Raw genomic sequence first — 18,634 nt, 5'->3', positions numbered from 1 at the left:
AGAACGGACCCTCTACTGCTGGTGGCCCTGCTTGAGCAGGGGGCTTGCACCAGATGTCCAGCCAGATGTTTCCAGAGGTCTCTTCCAACCTCAGCCATCCTGTGATTCTGTGGTTATAAAACACCGATCAGGAATTCCCTGCCTGAGGCTGTAGCCTGTAGTACCTCCAGTACCTGGAGATGTGCGAAGGAGCTGGGGATGTCCTCCTTTCTCTAGCTTAGGTTTGAGAACTTGATTTTATTTTAACATACATGTATGTTTTCCCTCTTACAGGCCAGACATCATGTCAGCGATCTCGAACCAATGCCTTAATTTCCAGCTGGAGACAGAGCGGTTCAAAGCTGGATGCCTCTACAGCTGATCTGTTCATCCCCTACTGCCTTGAGGTGATTTATCATGAGGGAGGAAGAAACAAAACCTCCCCGGTTTTGCTTACACCATGCCAAAGGCCCGTACAGTTTCAGTCTATGCTCCTTAAGCATCCCTTCTGCATTCCTATTAACCTGAAAGAAAAGGGTAAGACAAAACAAACAGCAGGCGTTGCCCTGCGTAAGGCAGAATTTAAATAGTTTTGAGATGAAGACTGGGAATAGGAAGCTCTGTCCCAGCCCACGTGGTGGCTCTGCCTAGTTCTTCTGCAGGGCTGTGCTTAAAAGGCACAACATAATTGACTGACATTTGGGGGGCTCTTTCTGCCTGAGCTGTGAGAGAAGGTCAGGATGAGAGGGAGATGGATGCAGGTATCCCAAAACAGGCTCCATGATGCTCTCAAAACGTGGCAGTGAGCAGGATAGAGCCCTGAGATGGGCAAGGAACAGACGTTTCAAACCAAGATTATACCAGAACTTCATCTCAATGGGCTTTCAGCCTGCATACTGCTTCTCTCAGGGCCTGGCCTGTGTATTAAATTAGGTAGACTGTATTTTAATATTTTGTGTTTCTTTTCAACGTGTTGTATTAATGGACAAATGTAAATATAATCAAATATTTTAACCAACCTTTGGGGTATGGATTGTGGCCTGTCTGTATTAATATACATCGCTCTGCAATGACATATAATTGATTCTTTGTAGACAGGAGAATACGCTGTGCTACAGAGATCCGACACAGCTATTTGGTGTGTAGATCCTGTGTCAGGAGAAGTATTTCAGCGTGGCAGCAAAGATTTGGATGGCAATCCCGAGTGTGAGTAATGCTTTACCCACAGCCTGTGACGATAGTGGCAATGCCTCATGCTTTGCGGCATATGCACTTTCCTTTTCAGAACGATGCCCTTGAAACACAGGGGGTTTATAGTTTAATTCCTCAGTGGTATGGTACATACGAGGACATCAGCATTGAAAGGGTATCTGAAAATAGTGATCCTTTACTTTCATAACACCAGAAATAAACTAGTCTAGACAAAGTGATGAAGAGGCTTCTATGCGTTTTTTTTAACTTCCATTTCTTACACCATAGAAAATTCTTTGGGCTTGTGGATGAGTTTTTTCTAAGGCAGTGAATCCTGAACTGTGGGAACCGGGCCACGTGCAGTCTGTGAGTCCATTTTACATGGTCCACAACCACTCCATGGAACGCAATTAGGTCTATAATGCATTTTTATTGTCTTCAAATAAAGACTGTTGAGGTCTCATAGGAGATGGTTGATCCAAAAAGTTGAAGAATACCTGATTGTAGGAATTGGGATCCCCTATTGGAGCCCGTGCACTGGCTCTGCTCTTCTGAGCAGTACAGGCAGCCCAAGAGCCTACAGTTCTGCTGTGCTTGTTGCTTCAGTTCTTCCGCTGGTGATTTTCTGCTTGCCATCTCCCATAGAAAATTTGGGAGAATAATCTGCTGGCTTCAGGCAAACCTTCTCCTGGAACGTCTGTAACAGAGTAGATAATTACTCAGGAAAGGATAGTGAGTTAGATAGTACATTCACCTGATGCAGCAAGTCTGCTTTCTTTTTTTTTATATATATGTTGATGACCAAAGTCCATGAAGACCTGCAACAGGCCTGATGGGGGATAAGTAACCGCAGGAATTAGTTGTATAATGGTTCGTTAAACAGGTTTACAAGCAGTTGAACAAAATTAGTAAGACCCAACTTTGTCTCAAGTTTGGACTGAACTTTTTGGATCTTCTCGTCAGGGGGTGGTTCTGCGTGCTCGTGTCCCTGTTTTGTTTGTTTGTGGGAGACCATAAATATTGCTGTTCCATGGTTGGGTTTTTTCCAGTTTTGAAGGTATTAAAGTGGGACATTTCGGCTATTTTAAAATGTAAATAATAGCATTGTTACACTTAAAATTACCTCACTCAAAAATTGTTATTAAAAAGATTAATTTGATTTTTTTAAAAATTAAAATATCAGCATCTAAATGATACACTATCAAATTTATAGCAAAAAAAGATGTTAATAGAAAATAACTATCAGTATTTTTTCCACTATTTTATTGATGCAAACCCATATAAACTGCACTTTAATCTCTAGAAAAAAAAATGTATTTTTTCTAGTGGAAGTAAAATTTAATGTTTCTGTAACGATTCAAATTATTTATGGTTTCATGATCAGTCACCTTTCTTCCTTATACAAAACCAGGCTGAAAGCACTGATGTTTAGGACTATTCTGTACATTAGTATAGTTCATTTCTGCAGATGATCACTTTGTTGTCTTCTGCTCTGTATCTTGCAATGAATTTCTCTCTTAAAGGTCCTAGTTTCTGTAATATGCTGAAGTCTAAAACTGGTTTACGAGAAGCTGGCAAAGGGTACATCCCACAGTGTGAAGAGGACAACGGGACTTTCTCACCCGTGCAGTGCAGCCAGGATCAAGAGAGCTGCTGGTGTGTCTTTGACAATGGAGAAGAGGTGCCAGGGACACGAGTAAGCAGAGGAAGACCTGCATGTGCAAGTGAGTTCCTGCTTGAGGTGCATCGCTTCTGAGCAAGCCCAGGTCTGGAACTTGACCCAGATCCTAAATTTTTCCAGTATTTAGTTGTAGTTAAGCTTCCTTGTTCAGATGTTTACAGAGATTTTTGCTCAAAAGGTATGGTTATCTTTGTGTTATAACAGATTTCAGACCTACCTGGGCGCAGTGTCCAGTTTTCTTCAAGTGCTTTGTCAGGGCGAAAGGAGAAGGGAATGGATCTTTGACTTTTCTTTATTCATAAAACTGATGAAATCAAAGCCATTGAGCTATTAAACTTAGCTAAAAAGTCCATCTGAACAGCTTGCTGCAAACTTGAACCTGTTCCAGTCTGAGCTGGCTCTGGAATTAAAAGCCATTCAACTGACTAAAATAAAATCTGAAAAATGTATGCTTCTGCCATTCCTACTCTTGGCTTGTGACCAGGGTTGTGAAAAGGTTGTGCCAAAGCACTACATATTCACAGATTATTTCCTGCATGACCAGAGCTGCGAAGCACTAGAATTCACTCATGGTTTCCAGCGAGATGTCCAAATGGGAGACGTTTGCATATATTTAATTTGCAATGGCCTTTATGCATCTTCCCATCACTGAAGGTGAAGCAAACCAAATTAAATTTTCTACAAGGCTATGCTCAAAAGTGTAATGATTATTGGAACCTAGAGATATAAAAAGAAAACCTCCAACTAGTGCCTGCAGGACACTACTGTTTCCATAGTTCTTTGGGTTTTTTAAATGAGAGCTGTTGGTAGATTTAGGAAAACGAGACTACATGACAAGAAATTGCTTCAGTTTCCTTTTGTGATTCTGCTATGTAAAGAGCAACACATGCTCACCAACCAAATACTCGATTGTGTCAGCCTAACCAGCTGTAAGGCATTTTAGTCAATTTGATAGCTCCTCAACCAACTTGGAAACTACCACCATGAGAGCTCATTTTCTAGATTTCCCCCTAAATTCCAAGGGAATTTATGGAATATATTCTAAGGAGGGTGTAGGTGTACCCCGAGATACACCCCTAAGATGATTTTACATTTTGTGTGCAAATCTAATGTTTCTTGGGATCCTGTAATGCTGTACTTTTCCCAGAGGAAACAGTGACTGAATGATTAATGACCTTTCTTTTTTAAAAGACTGAGCTGAGAGAGAGAACTGATTAGAAAATATAGTGGAAACCTGGCTTTACTGAAAGCTGTTTGTTATTTTCTGCCTAGAAATATAATTGAAATAATCTTTAATGATTTTCCTGGATTTTGAAATAGCAATGGAACTTTTTCATGCTAAAGAACTTAGTTACTGTGTAAGAATAAAGAAGCAAAAGTTATTTTCCCCCTCAGTCTATCCAGCCTTATACCTCTAGTCCTCGGAACTACTAATAATTGTTCAGAAAAAAGGGAAGGGAGTACTATCTCACTATCTTGGAGATCTTGTCTACCAGCAAAATAAGCTCTTGTGGTGGGAAAATATGATAACCTTCTCCTCCAACATCAGAACAGACAGCTGTAAATAGCAAGTAATAACTTCACAGTGCCCAGTGCGTGCAATGAGGTTTTCATTAGCTTAATCATTTCCATCAGTGGTAGAATCCAACTTTTTCTAGTTGACGTGCACTGAAGAGATGATGCCAAGTATCCTAGCAGTCCTCACATGCATCTCCCATTCTCATGTCCATTTCCCACAGCTCTGATTGGAGATAGAGGAGAGAGCACCGTCCAGAGAATGTCCTGGAGACAGTATTTTCCTTATAGAAATCTTTAGAAACATCTATGAAAGAAGTGCCAATATTCAACTGGATTCTGATTCACTCTTACAGGACCGAGAAATTGGTCCAGATCTAGAAGAATGACAAAATGGTGCAGGCTTGATAACGATAGTAAATGAGATGACATCTGTAGAGGGGTAAATAAACAAATTACTGATTATGAACTGAAACCTGTGAACCACACCAGGAAACCATCCGTCACATGTTTTGGGGGCTGGTTATTTTTCTAGTTTACATACCAGCTCTCATTGGAACAGACAGCAAAAGACTGTTGCAGCATATGGCTGAGGCTGGATTTGACTTGCTGGATATAGAAATGTGTTAGAGCAATAGAGAGACATAGACTGGTTTTTATATACTTTGTATTAAGAGATATTAATATAATTTACACATAATGGTGGATGTAATTTACATTGGTCAGGGTAAGTATTACTATCTCTTTTACAGTGATATCTTTGGTCCTAAAATCTCAGGAGGTTTATTAAAAGTTTGTTAACCAAGGATGCCAGGTTTCCACCTTTACTGAAAAAGAGATTGGCTACAGGGTCGGTGAGCGAAGAGGAGGAATGCAGTGGCCCCATTTACAGAGTTATTGCAGAAAAAGACGCTATAAAGGAGACTTGGAAAAAAAATGCATTTGGCAACTCAGAGAGACAGATATGAAAACCTTTTATTTTGGCATTGAAATGTTCAGGGTTGGAAAACAAAGACGTACTGTGCACACTGGATCCCAGATTCATCCTGCAATGCTTTAAGCGTTAACTGAAGTGGCTGCTAAGTTAAGGAATTAATCTCTATCTCCACCAGAAGGGAAGAGAGAGGCTGCTCACACCTGAACCACCAGCGGTGTTTGCCTTCCTCCAGTGACTAGGGAGGTTGGGGCTGATCTGAGCATTGGTATTTGGAAAATGTTCTATACATACACCAAGCAAGTGAATTGTATGATATGAGAAGACCTTTTTCTTCATATTTATTTCTAAGTGAGAAAGTGGTTTTTCTTCCTATATTTTGCAGCTCTAGAACTCAGAAGTGTTTCATTATTACTAGGTATATTCAGTAATTAGGTTGGGATTTGGCTAATATTGAGTGTAGCAGTTGGTTTGTACTGATTAGTAGAAATTAATTATCATTGTAGTTAGTCTGCTAACGGTGGGCTAGCAGGGTTGAAATGACTGTATTGATGCAGAGTGAGTTCATAGGGCAAACTTTGTGTTCCAACTCCAAAACTGTATACTACTGTTAAGGATCTGCTGAGTCACCAGAAACATCCTGGTGCTGCTGAAGACACTATAGTCATAAGCTCCTCATCTTAAAGTTTTCAAACTTCACTCTAAAGGGAACTGAGATTTGGGGTTTTTTGGCCCTGCCTATTTCCACTGGATAACTTTTGTAAAGGTTTGTTCTGCTGATGGTTAGAAACCTTCTTCTCATTTCCTGCTTACATTTATTCATGACTGTTTTAGAATTATTTGTTCTTAGAAACAATGCATGTAGATTTCTGGACTCAGTGCATTACCCATCAGAGTCAACATGTGTTTTTTCATCAGCTTTAGCAAACTGAACCATGCTGGCATCAAACCAGATCCAAGTTGAGATAAGTGGGAAAGGCACAGAGTGCTGTCTAGGTTTTCTCCGTTGATATCAGGGTTATGCGGACTTTTTACTAGAAGTGCTTCATAGTATGCCACTAATATATCCCATTTCTCATGTGCCTAAAGGTCCGCAGTGTGCTCTGCCATTCGGTGCCTCGTCTGTTCTCAACGGAGCTGTATTTTGTGAAAACATTTCTGGGCAAGCTTCAAGCGTTCAGCAGTGCTGGCTGGTGTGTCGGCAGGGCTTCCACAGCGCCTTTCTCAGCACGTCGTTTCAGTGTGATGTGCAACAGCATCGATGGGTCTCGGCTGCCCCACTCTACCAGGCCTGCCAGAGTATGTCTGAACTGCTGTGGGTTGGGAACGGTGCAGAGCAATGCCAAGAGATGTGCAAAAATGCGCTTTCATCACGAAGCTACAGTGTGAATGACAGTAATAGGACACAACAGTTATATGGGAGTTGCTAAATGAAGGTGCAGGAGATTAGTCCTGTCTTCTGCCATCTTCATCTCTGTTTCCTGGCTGGCTCCTATGCCAGAAACAGTCCCGCTTTTCTGTAATAATATAGCTATAAATAGTTATTCAATCTATATGCAGATTTTTCTTTGCAAGTTAAAAGATGCTGGCACCATGAAGTGATTCTGATGGAACCACTTAGTCCTGGAAGAACAGATGAGCACCAGATGTTTGAATTTGGCAGAACTTGACTGTTTATTTGCATAATCAAGTCACTGTTACTTCTGCATCTTTTTGCAGCAGTCTGTTCTTTAGGACTATTGTTGTCTTTGTTGGCTGACTTGTGGTATGTTTCAAACCATTTTTCTTTCAAGAAAAAGCCGGCACTTTAAATCTGGAAGAATCAGTTGTCTATTCAAAGCTCCTGTAATTGGATATTAGTGTTGGCCTTTTCAATTATTTCAGATAAATAGAGATACATTCTGATCAAAACAGCAGTTTGTAGCAGTGCTGAACTTGGAGAAATGCAGATCTTGATGCCAAGTTTGCAGCTACTCTTCATCTCCAGAATGGGTTAAACCCATTCTGGAAACTGCTGTATTGACACATTTCCAGTTGTACGCTGGGTCTTCTATTCCAAGTGTAAATGATTTTAAGCTTTAAATTTCAGACTGAGACTTTTGTCTGTCTGTAATCGTGTTTGCTAGGTTTTTGTAACATGTTAAGTAACTTTCATGTTTGCCTGATGGCAGTTGAATACTGTTTGTAAGGCCAGAGGGGAGTGTGTGGCAATCTGATACAAGCTGCCGTTTAATGCAAGCTAAGGACTTCCCACAGTAATTTGTATTTGAAATAGAGCATGGTTTTAAGGAGAGAGAAAAAATTCCCAACACATCTGAAGGTGATTGAATAATCTTCACGATAATGGAGAATTCACCACAACACTTAGCAATTTGTTCCAATGAGTAATTACCCACACTCTTAAACATCTTATTTCTTGTTCCTTATATGTACACTTAAAGATTGTGGTTTAGTCAGCTCTTAACTACTGTCTGATAAACTGAACAGATAGAGGGCTTTGTGCCTTGCAGGAAGCAGCAAGCTTTTGTGTCCTCTTGTCCCTCCCACCATTCTCCTTGGATGCTCTCCAGGCTTTGCCACGCTTACTTGTTTTGGGAGTGAGGGACGCTCCAGCAGTGACACTTGTATGTGTTGCAGTGAAGGTCTGTAGAGGAGTGAATGAGGGAGAGCTTTGCCGCTTCTCCAGGCTGGTGGGATAAGAGCCAGCTCCATTTGGAAGTGGCATCACAGCATCACTGCTGTGCTGAATCTGAGATAACAAAGCCTCCATGAAGCCTGGGATCAGCGTGACTCCAGTGGACACAAGGAATTTGCACCTTTTTTATTCTGGCTAAAAACTGGTTAAATAGATTTTCATTTTGTGACTGATGAGCTCACAGGTTTCTCATCAATTTGTGTGATTAGCATCTCTTTGGTTTGCTATCAAAAAATTGGAAGGCCCTTGTAGATGTCCATATCAACACCATTATTATGCAATCAAATTTATTCTCTCCTAAAACTTGATTCCTAGTTAATTTGACAAGCTAGGCTTCTGAAAGCCTGTTTGAATTAGTATTAATTGCTTTAATCATTTAATTCCTTTTTTAATAGAAGTTCTTTCATGATTGTGTCTCAGAGAAGCAGAGCTTGACAGGTCAATAATTCCTGTCTTCCTGTTTCTTTTCTAAGTATTGGCATAACGTCAACCTTCATCTAGTTCTCTGGAAATTCCTATGTGCCAAGGCTTATAAAAGGTCATCATTAATGATCCATATTTTTCCTTATCCTTCTGTGAGTTAGTGCTCCAATGTAAAATATCTCTTTATTATTATATAACTGTATCACCTGGCTTTTTTTTTAACGCACAACCTATATATTTATCAAGCATGACCCTTGCTGCTTATTATTTACTACGGTCAACTCTACTGCTTTCACCTAGAAATGGGGAGTTGTTATTGATGCAAGGTCAAAATGCCAAATCAATGTTGTCTTTTCTCAAAGTAACTTTGAAAGTCAGTTCCCACATTAAATGGTGAGGCTACTAAATGCCCTTTCTACTTATTTTTTAGAGCTCCAATTACTTCAGACAGTCCAAGCTCAAACACACTTTCAGCTACTACTGCCTCCTGAGAAGACTTGTAGTTCTGACTACTCTGGATTACTCCAGGCATTCCAGATATTTATTTTAGATGAGTTGAAGGCTCGTGGTTTATGTCACCTCCAGGTAATTTCAATTCCTTATTGTCTGTTGTTGGTGGGGTTTTTTGTTTGGTGACTGGTTGTTTTGGGGTTTTTTGTATTAAAAAAACCGAGTGAGAGACAAAGTAGAACTTTGCCTGTTTGAGAGAGGTGGAAGACCAGAAAATGCCATGAAATCTGTCAAGATTGGCAGCACTCTCATGTGGATGGCTGGGAAAATAGGATGTTCGGTCTCACTGACCCCACATCGGCAGATCAGCTTAATTGTAGCCATAGAAGTCATATCACATCAGTCCAATATTTATTAAAAATATATTTTGATAGAAGAGAACCCTTTGACTATTCTTACAGTGAGTAAACAACCTGCTAAAATTATATTTTCCTACTTCTACTTCTGTTTTTACAGGCCCTTTTGAAAATGTTGCTTTTGAGCATAGCACAGTGCAATTGAATAGGGAAAGGCAACTAACCGTGGTTTCATTTAATATTGAATTCAAGGTAAATGCATTTGGAAATACCGGCTCGGTTTCTGTCTGTGATGATTCCACCATCTATGTTGAATGCCTGAGCGTGGACCGCCTGGGGGTGAACGTCACGTGGAGGACTCAGCTGGAAAACATCCCGGCAGCTTCTCTCCCTGACTTACATGATATTGGTAAGTTTTTTTCCCTCTGATATGTCTGTGAATTAAGCTGTGAATTCTGTGAATTAATTGTTTTGCTTCCCTGTGTCTGCTTTCAGGAGACACTAACAAGGTAGCATAAATGCTCACGGAGACCATTTATGCTCACGGAGAGAGTCTGTATAATGCTGGATTTGTGGTTTTGAGCTTGTGGTGTTGATATATTTATCTTTTCAGGCTGTGACTGCACAGTGGAAAGGAGCTATAATTGAATGTTTCTTTCAGATAGGACTGCCTCTCCCAGCTTCTTTAACTGAAATTGAAAATTACTTTATTGGGCATGAGCTGAACTGTCCCAGATGTTAATTTCCAGTGGGCAGGTCCTCAGTGGTGGAAAAGATTGTGTTCCTTATTGGGTTGGACTCAGAGAAACACAGTTCAGACATTGCCAAAAATATAACTAATTTCTTCCAAGGCTTTTTTTTCATTTATTTCTTTTTTCTCCTTTCCTTTTTCTATTTGTTACATTACCTTTGACACTAAAGAATGACCCCTACCTCAGAAGTCCTAGAGCAATTATGCAGAGACCACTGACTGGCAGATCTTTGCTGTAGGTTCCAGGGGTGTTAGGGGTGGGAGTTAGGGGTGGTGTAAGGAGCTTATTTCAAAGTGTTTCCCTTTAAAATAAAAGACGTAAAATACATATCCCAAGTTCAAATGCCCTCTGTGCCAGCTTTTCTCCAGTTTTACTGTTCTGCAATGGTGTTCCCAGCACTAAATATAAATAACTCTGCCTGCACGTGTCTTTGCCTCTAACTTTGGCACTCAGAGACTTGTGCCCTACAGGAGTTTTTGCCTGATCAGAACCTAGTCCAAAAGTCTTCGGGATGCAGACAGCGGCTGCAGTGGTTGTGTGGTTCCTGGCTTTACAGTCTGTTTATGTTTATGTCCATTCAGTTGCTCCAGATTATAAGGGAAGCATGAATAATCAAGCAGTTTGCAGAAGGTGGATCAAAGTATAAGTGTGTCTGGTTTTATAGTAAACTTTACTTTTGAAAGTGTTCTGCTTTGAGAGCATTACGTTTTTGACCCTCTCCATTTCCCCGTGGTACTAAAATTGCTTTTCAGACAATAAGTGTATGGTTTCAGAAAAGGCAGTATGAGTCTAGTCTGGGGAGATCAGACAACTGGGAACCTTCTCTCTGTACCCTCTTGGCACCATCAACTTCCATTACCTTCTAAGGCAGCATTGGGTCTTTCTGTTTGAGGTGTTTTCTCGTGTATTTACACAGAGTGAGCAAATTGGCTCTTTGACTTGAAAATCTACATTACTAAAATAGCTTTGTTATTTTCCTAGCTTCTTTACGAGTAAATGAGAAGTCTTGCTCTTGAAGTAGCTGAGAAAAGAATTGCTAAACAGAAGCTCAGCGTGCATATGTTCCCAATGAAGAGCCTCAAACCTAAATCACTCATGAATGCTTCATTACTTTTTTTTCTTGCAGATATTTTTCATGTATTAAATTCCGAGGCTGTGCAAATCCCTTCCTGAAGGATCTTATGCTTTGTAGCTTAGGCCTCAGCTCTAAAACAGTGAGGAACACTTGCAAAAACTTATCTCTTTTCTGTTCAACAGGCAAAATTACTAATGGTTATAAAAATGAGCTTTTGGTAGATGAACATACAGTAAACAGTTCCCATCAGTGAGATTGGAGGAAATCAGTCCCTGCTCTATACAACTGATATTTCAACCTATGTCTTTGTGCTCTGTATTTTCCTTAAAGAAAAAAAAAGAATAAATTTACTTTTTTTCTTTCTCTTTTCTCTCACTTTCTCATTGGCCAGTATAAACTCTGGGTAACGGTGTGATCCCTCTCACATCAAAATTAGTGTTTTGTTCAACAGGAGCAAACCCTAAATCAGACTTCTTCCCACTGCACAACACAGGATGCAACTATTTGCAGGTTATTTCTGTATGTGAAAAAATGTATTGTCCCCCCAGAAGTCCAGGTCCCTAAAGGTATACCAGGTTCCAGTAAATCTAACAAAATATGAGATGCGAATTGCCAAAATTGTGTAGCAAAACAGGAGCAAAACTGGGGAAGCACTGTTGCATTTGCCATGCTTTAGAGCATGCTGAAGGCCCTGGGAAGCTCATCTTGGACCATACCATATATTCATGGATACATAGTGTGGTCATAGGAGAGTCTCATTTAGTGATAGTGTTGAGAACTTTTCAATACAGGGGAACATTTTAGACTAAAGCAAATTGAACAGACCTAAGTGGATTCTTACTGGTATGACTGTTTGCTTCTTTTCTACGTGTGAGTTTCCTCCAGCTGTCATTTCAAGGTTATTTTTAATTCTGCTACAGCTAGACAATTTGGAAGGATATTTGCTTGAATAAAAAGCTAATCTGCTTATTCCTGCTTTCAATTATGAGACAATTTCTGGCAAAACATTTGCAAAGTGTTGTTGGTTATGTTGTGATCTCCAATTACTTCCTCACAAACTAAGTATCATTTTGGCCTGGGATCGAACAAAACTAAGTGCTATTTTGTCGATTATAGTATGTGTCAGTGCAGCAGAAGGATAGGTTGCTCAAAGCTGGAGGAAACAGAGCACTGAGAATACGAGGATACAGCTGTCAGCTCTAATGCGAGGTCCGTTCACTTTAGCCCGTAAGTGTAAAAACCTCAGGTCCCTCCTCTGCAAAGGGGGAAACAACATCTACATGACAGCAGTCGGCTACGGACCAACATTCAGGAAGAGAGGGCACCTACGCTTTCAGTATTAAAGGTCTAGGATGGTCTTTCAGAAAAAGCATCGTATGTCTGTGGTCCGTTCAGCACGGGCAGGAGGGCAGCGCTGCGTTGCCGGAGACTTGTGCCTGGCTGTGAAATTCTATCCTCTCACAACTGAAAAGCCACCCCTGGGCTGCAGCGCAAAGTCGGGAAACTCACGGCATGAGAAGGCGGCAGCACTACCCTCAGCTATTTGCCTTGGACGCATCAGTCACAAAACAATACAGCGTGAAGCTGTAACCTTCCTCACGCTCTCTTTATGTATGTAACATCCTCCCTGTCAAAATTCAACATCCAAGGTTGTTGATGTACTTGCAAAATTCAAAGCATAGTGTGTAGAACTTTCTGTTTGCTGCCCATCACCTGTAGCTGCAGGAGACCCTTGTCTTGCAAATTTAAAGCAGTAAACCACAGCAACATTTCATTCAATGCCATAAAGCCTGCAGGGATAAACAGAAAGTGATACCAAATAAAATCCGCTGGGAACACTGTGCTTGTAGTACTTCTGGTCCAGCCAAACTCGGAAATTCGCTCTTGACTGAGCACTGAAAATTGTCCTTGCGCAAGTCATCAGAAAGGAAGCTGTCTGGGCAACTAAGAGTATAGAGAGTAGGAAAGGTACTCACTGTTTTCCAGCTTTAAATGCCAGATTCAGCAATTGTGAAAAGCATGTCTGTTGCATAGGTGATATGTTGAATATCAGTAGTGTGATGGAAGGTGATTATTATATTGTTACAGATGCTGGCCTTCCAAAACAAGCCAACAAAATGCTGAAAAAGAAGCAAATGATACCCATTGAAAAAAATGGGAATAAATTAAATCTGAATGTCAGATAAACCTGGTTTTCATCTGCTGAATTTTTGTAACTCAGAAATCAAATTTTGTTCTCTGATGCTTTAGTTTTTGAATATGCCATTTTTTGTTGGGTTTTTTTTTGGTTTTTCTTTAGCACCCTCTACATATATTGAGATTAGGACTTTAATCTGATAGACACTGTGCAGATTCATTCTTGTCTGCTATTTGCTAATGTATTTCTGTATCTGCTTATGTTTTTAACTTAAGAAGTTCATCAGTTTCTGTGTGGTAATGCATTCCCATATTGGAAATCTCTTTCATGCTATCTTGGTGCATTTTTCCCCTTGTAGAAAATGCAATTGTTGGAGAAAACCTCATTGGAGCATTTATAAAAGAGATTAAGGATGGTGGTTTTCTGCTGCATTTGGACTCCAAGCAATTCCTAGGAGATTCTTTCATTGATTTTCCCCGCGATGAAGAGTTTGATCTGTCCCCAAGTGTGCAGCTAGGATGCAGAAGCGGGTTTCGAAGAACTTCATCTCCTGGGAAAGCAGTCCCAAATTCACAAGGATGTGGTATGTCTCAGTATAGCTTTCCCTTCTTTGATGCTGTTAGGAATCAGTATAAAGCTAAAGTTAGAAAATCATCAGTGAACTTGTGTTTATGATTAATATGAGAAAGGCGTGAAGCACCAACATGAATGACAAATCTGAGGAGAAAGGGGAGTTAGTGCTTTGCTTACTGTTCGGTCCTTGCGTTGAACCAATGGTTTGGAAATAGGTGTCATGGCACTGACATAGTATAGAAGGTTTTGCAAACATTTTTAGGGATTTTTTTAGATCTGTCCGGTATTAGAAGATCTTTCTGTAACGTATGTGATCCTTAATAGGAAGTTTTCACAAAGATAATCTGAAGCCAGAACTTCAGATAATGATACGTTACCCCGAACAGAAACCTAGATGCAGAAATGGCCAAAGTCCTGAGATTGTGAATTCCTGGGCCAAGTCCAGCCAGCTCAGATGGAAGCTTTCTTGGTGTTGGCCAACACCCAGACCTGATTGCACTTCTGCCCTCTTTTCATCTTCTTTTCTTGTTTAGTCTGCTTCCCTGGAATGGGCTGCCTTTCTGCCAACAACCTGCTTAGGGCTGCCAAACCTACCTCTTCGACAGATCCCCGTGGCTGTGCCTAGCACTCCTGTGTACCAGGTCATGCTGCCAAAGAGCCTTTGCCTTAACAGCCCTGCCCTTGTTTCTGTCAACATCAGCCCTCCTACAGTGCAACCCTCATTGTTCTCATTGGCCCAGTTAGTCTCAGTGAATCTGTGTCTGTCTTATGTCCGTTTGGGATGTATTCACTATGTCTAGCTTTTTTTTTCGGGAACAGAGGAGAGTGATGTACCACTTCTAGGTATAAGATCAACAGTAGCAGGTATTGGGTAAGTTTTCCAAAATGAGGAATATTTTCAGATGGGAAAACTTCAACATTATGCAGCTCACTACAAGAAGGACATTGAGGTGCTGGAGCATGTCCAGAGAAGGGCGACGAAGCTGGTGAGGGGTCTGGAGCACAAGTCTGATGAGGAGCGGCTGAGGGAACTGGGGTTGTTCAGTCTGGAGAAGAGGAGGCTGAGGGGAGACCTCATCGCTCTCTACAACTACCTGAAAGGGGGTTGCAGAGAGGTGGGTGTTGGTCTTTTCTCCCAAGTGACAAGTGATAGGACAAGAGGAAATGGCCTCAAGTTGTGCCAGGGGAGGTTCAGGCTGGATATTAGGAAAAATTTCTTTACGGAGAGAGTGGTGAAGCACTGGAAGAGGCTGCCCAGGGAGGTGGTGGAGTCACCCTCCCTGGAGGTGTTCAAGGAACATGTGGACGAGGCATTGTGGGACATGGTTTAGTGGGCATGGTGGTGTTAGTTGATGGTTGGACTTGATGATCTTACAGGTCTTTTCCAACCTTAGTGATTCTGTGATTAAGTTAGAGACCTAAGAGAGAATCAAAATATGTGAAAACAACTTAGCTCCCTGCTTGGTATGGTGGTTCTCTTTAAGTTAGGAGAGCTTCCTAATGCCTGGGGAAGGGCTTTAAAGTAATCAAGTGCTGAATCAGTTCTGAACTGCTGCAGTTTCCAGCTTGGACCTTTAAGGATAAATTGACCACAGTTTCAGTTCATCTCCATAGTCTGAAACACTTCAGATTTTGGTTATTTAAATACACCCTGCAGAAAAGAGATTAATTCCTACTGAGAATCTGGAGTCTGTAACAACTTGCAGTTACTTAACAAGATGTACTCTTTTACTGATTAAAGGTATCATTATTTATTAAATAGAGTCCATCACTTAGAGCAGAAGAACTTACAAAGAATTTGATCTTTCTGCCAAATATTTTCTGCCAGGGATAAAGGCCTCTAGAAAGCAGTTAATTAATTCGCCTTGTAAGTTAGTTTATACCTATTTGGACCAGCTAGCTGTAGAAAAAGGCACTCAGTAAAACAGACTTGTCATAGAGATGTGGAATAGAGACAGTTTCTGCTCCAGCTTTTGGCAGAGATTTTGTATTCTAAGATGTCATGGTAGACATGCTGCTGGACACTGGTTTGTGTAGTAGAAATGCATAATTTATTCTAAACAGGGGATTTAGGAATTCTGTTTCTGATTCCTTTAAGATATAGATTATTTATCTATTTATTTATTTCAGTTATAGATATGCATTATGGATATGTAGTCTGGTCATTTATCCTGTCTGGGTCTGTTTCTCTACTGATAATAGGGACTAGTAGTAAGCAGTATCACCTGTGATTACAGAAATCGAAGTATCATCTGTGATGGTGACAAGGATTCTTTCTTTATTCTCTTCCTTTTCCTGTTCCACCATGTTGTTAAAATAAAAATTGTCTTTTCAGATCCTGAACTTACTGAAATGTTTGTTTTCATTTCACTGTAAGTGACATTTCCCCTTGCTTCAGGAAGCATGGACAGCTCTTAGCAGTAGCAGCTTTCTGGTGTTCTCAGTAAACGTAGTATTTTCATTTAGGAACATGAAGCTTGCATGAACCTGCCTCTTCATCTCACGTATTTTCCTTACAGTCATCTGTTTCTTCGGGCTTGCATCTATTGTAGCTTAGTTTCATGTTTTCCTGCCTGTAAAATGGGTAACATTTATCATGTGTTAGTTTTTCTGATGTGACATTTTTTCTTTGTCTCAGTCTTACACTGAGTTACTTTGCCCCACAGGTATTTATGAAGAGTCTGAGGTATCAGTTTTATTTTAGCTTAATTTTAAAGGGACAAAATACACTTTCCTTGCTAGGGTGTGAGTCAAAAAGAAGAGAGTTGGAAACTGTCCAGGAGACAGCTTTGTCAGCTCAACCCTTCTCTCCCATTTATTTCAGGAGAAAGCCTGAAGCCTGTTTGTGAGTTATCTTTGGTTTATTACATTTTTTTATGCTGGTTCCTTTTATTATTTAGAATGCTTGGCAATTCTATCGGAGTTGCTTTGAGCAGAGCATAACCCAAATCAAATAAAGTGCTAGATTTATAGCTGAGCTGGCAGCTCAAGACTTCATTTCTAATAATCTAGATCAAGGATCTGATATCCCGAAGTTTTCCAGTATCCCTGGAGGAAGAAAAGAGCAGTGCAAGCATTAGGTAATGGTCAGTTGTGACAGACTTTAAGCATGCTTAGCATAGTTGGAGCAAGTCTTAAGTAAAATGAGGCTACTGTGAGTAGTGGTACCCCTGCGCAAAGTTGCTTTGTGTTCCTCCAGTGAGTTATCCTCTAGCCTGGAAATTGCTACTCAGCAAGTTGTTCCGCTAGTACACAGAGCCCGAGTCTGGTAGAAGTGAGGCCAGGTTACAAATCTGATGTGCAGGAGCAAGGGTTTCAATTTGGGTGTTTAAATTCAAATTTTATTTTATTATTTTATTTTATTTATTTTTTCCTGTTCTAGGAATTCAAATTTTGGGCTAACGCTTAGCTCTGAGATTTTGGCTCAAGGCTGTTCTCTCGTTTCCTACATTGTTTAAACATACCAATGTTAAAGCTTGAAAGAAGTACAATATGATGGTTTGTCTGACTTCTAGAATCAAACTTAACCTCTATGTGATTGTATCAAGTGTAACCTATAGTTGAAAAGATGCGTGCCTTCAAGAGTTGTAGAGTCTAGAAAACACACGTCTCTGCACCAACATTTTTTGCTGTTCTTTGTGCCATTTTGTTAATCTCATGTGTGAGACAAAAGGCAATTTTACTTGCTTAAAATGTGGTTGGAGACACAGATGTTACTTTCACAGCATGACTGTAACTACAAAAAAAGGAGAATACTTTGAAAAGATTAATTTGTTCCTTTTTAAACTCTAATTGCTTAATTAGTCTCCCTCATTCTTTGCATTTTGTCTTCAATTTAGGCATGGATTACTCATTTCAATTTCTACTGTTCTTCATTTGCAATGAGTATGATCCTTTCTGCATGTGCTGGAAAATGTCTTTAAAATGTATTAGACACTCTTGTGTATTAAATAATATGCATGAGAAAGGAGACTTCTGCCTGATCCAGGATTTTTTGATTCTGTAATTGATTTTAGATATGTGTTATACCTAGAGCAATTGCCTTGATACATACTTGAGAGGAAAACTTCAGTCTCACAGTTGTCTCATCCTAGAGTTTCCCATCAGACCATTTAGAGCAGATGAAGGCAGATATGATCGCTTTTGTACTAGCTATCGTTTTAGTCTATTCTAATTTAGGTGCTCCTCTATAAGTTAGACTAATTTACGTTCCAGTGTGTTGGCCAGAACAGCAATTCATCATATGAGTTGTAGTGGGGATGGCCAATTTTCCATTACTTTTTCTCTCTCATACAAGCTTGAATTGCTGTCAAGACATAGGGCAAAAACAGAAATGAAGTTTTGCACATTGTCAAAGTCCCAAAATATACATTTGATAGCATATTGAAGGAAATCTACATCTGGAAAGCAGCTGTGAAATAACAAGTAAAGGTATTGTCCTGCAAATGTGTCTGTGGCACTTCTGCTTTAATGTTCATTCGAATGATCTGGAGGGGAAGACGGTATTTTATGACCTCCCAGAAGACAGAGAGTTTTCTTTGTAATATGCAGCAGGTCAGCTGGAAATATTACTCCTGATCTGTTCTGAAAATGATTTATATACAGACTAATAATATCTTTTTGTTTTGTGTTTGGGTTGTCATGCGCACAACTAGTGACTTTTAATCCAGCCATTACTGTTTAGTTTGGAAGTGCTTACCAAAAATTTCGTTACCAGGAATTCTGAATGAAAGTGCTACCATATGGTGGGTTTCTGGCTGATGTTTTTGTAGTTTCTACTCCTAGGAGTCTTCCTGTTTTTGTCTGTAGTGTTTGTAGAAGTTACTCTGTTTGTAGCTTGTGTTCCTTTGTTTTCTTTCACAACCTATCCACA

At 40.2% G+C, this 18,634-nt stretch overlaps 1 protein-coding gene across 1 annotated transcript in view; it reads left to right on the top strand.

The window, feature by feature from the left end:
* The window catches only part of TG (thyroglobulin), a 157,727-nt gene that overhangs the window by 20,683 nt on the left and 118,410 nt on the right, over positions 1-18,634 (top strand). The window contains exons 14-20 of the mRNA XM_059815276.1: positions 274-386; positions 1,074-1,185; positions 2,694-2,894; positions 6,390-6,599; positions 8,849-9,003; positions 9,477-9,633; positions 13,547-13,771. Coding sequence (XP_059671259.1) covers positions 274-386; positions 1,074-1,185; positions 2,694-2,894; positions 6,390-6,599; positions 8,849-9,003; positions 9,477-9,633; positions 13,547-13,771 — 1,173 coding nt within the window. The remainder of the gene's footprint in view (positions 1-273; positions 387-1,073; positions 1,186-2,693; positions 2,895-6,389; positions 6,600-8,848; positions 9,004-9,476; positions 9,634-13,546; positions 13,772-18,634) is intronic.

This window comes from Gavia stellata, chromosome 3 (genome assembly GCF_030936135.1).
Source record: "Gavia stellata isolate bGavSte3 chromosome 3, bGavSte3.hap2, whole genome shotgun sequence".
NCBI classification, from domain to species: Eukaryota; Metazoa; Chordata; class Aves; order Gaviiformes; family Gaviidae; genus Gavia; species Gavia stellata.
The sequence above is the reverse complement of the archived record's forward strand: the minus strand, read 5'-3'. Positions and strand labels throughout refer to the sequence as shown.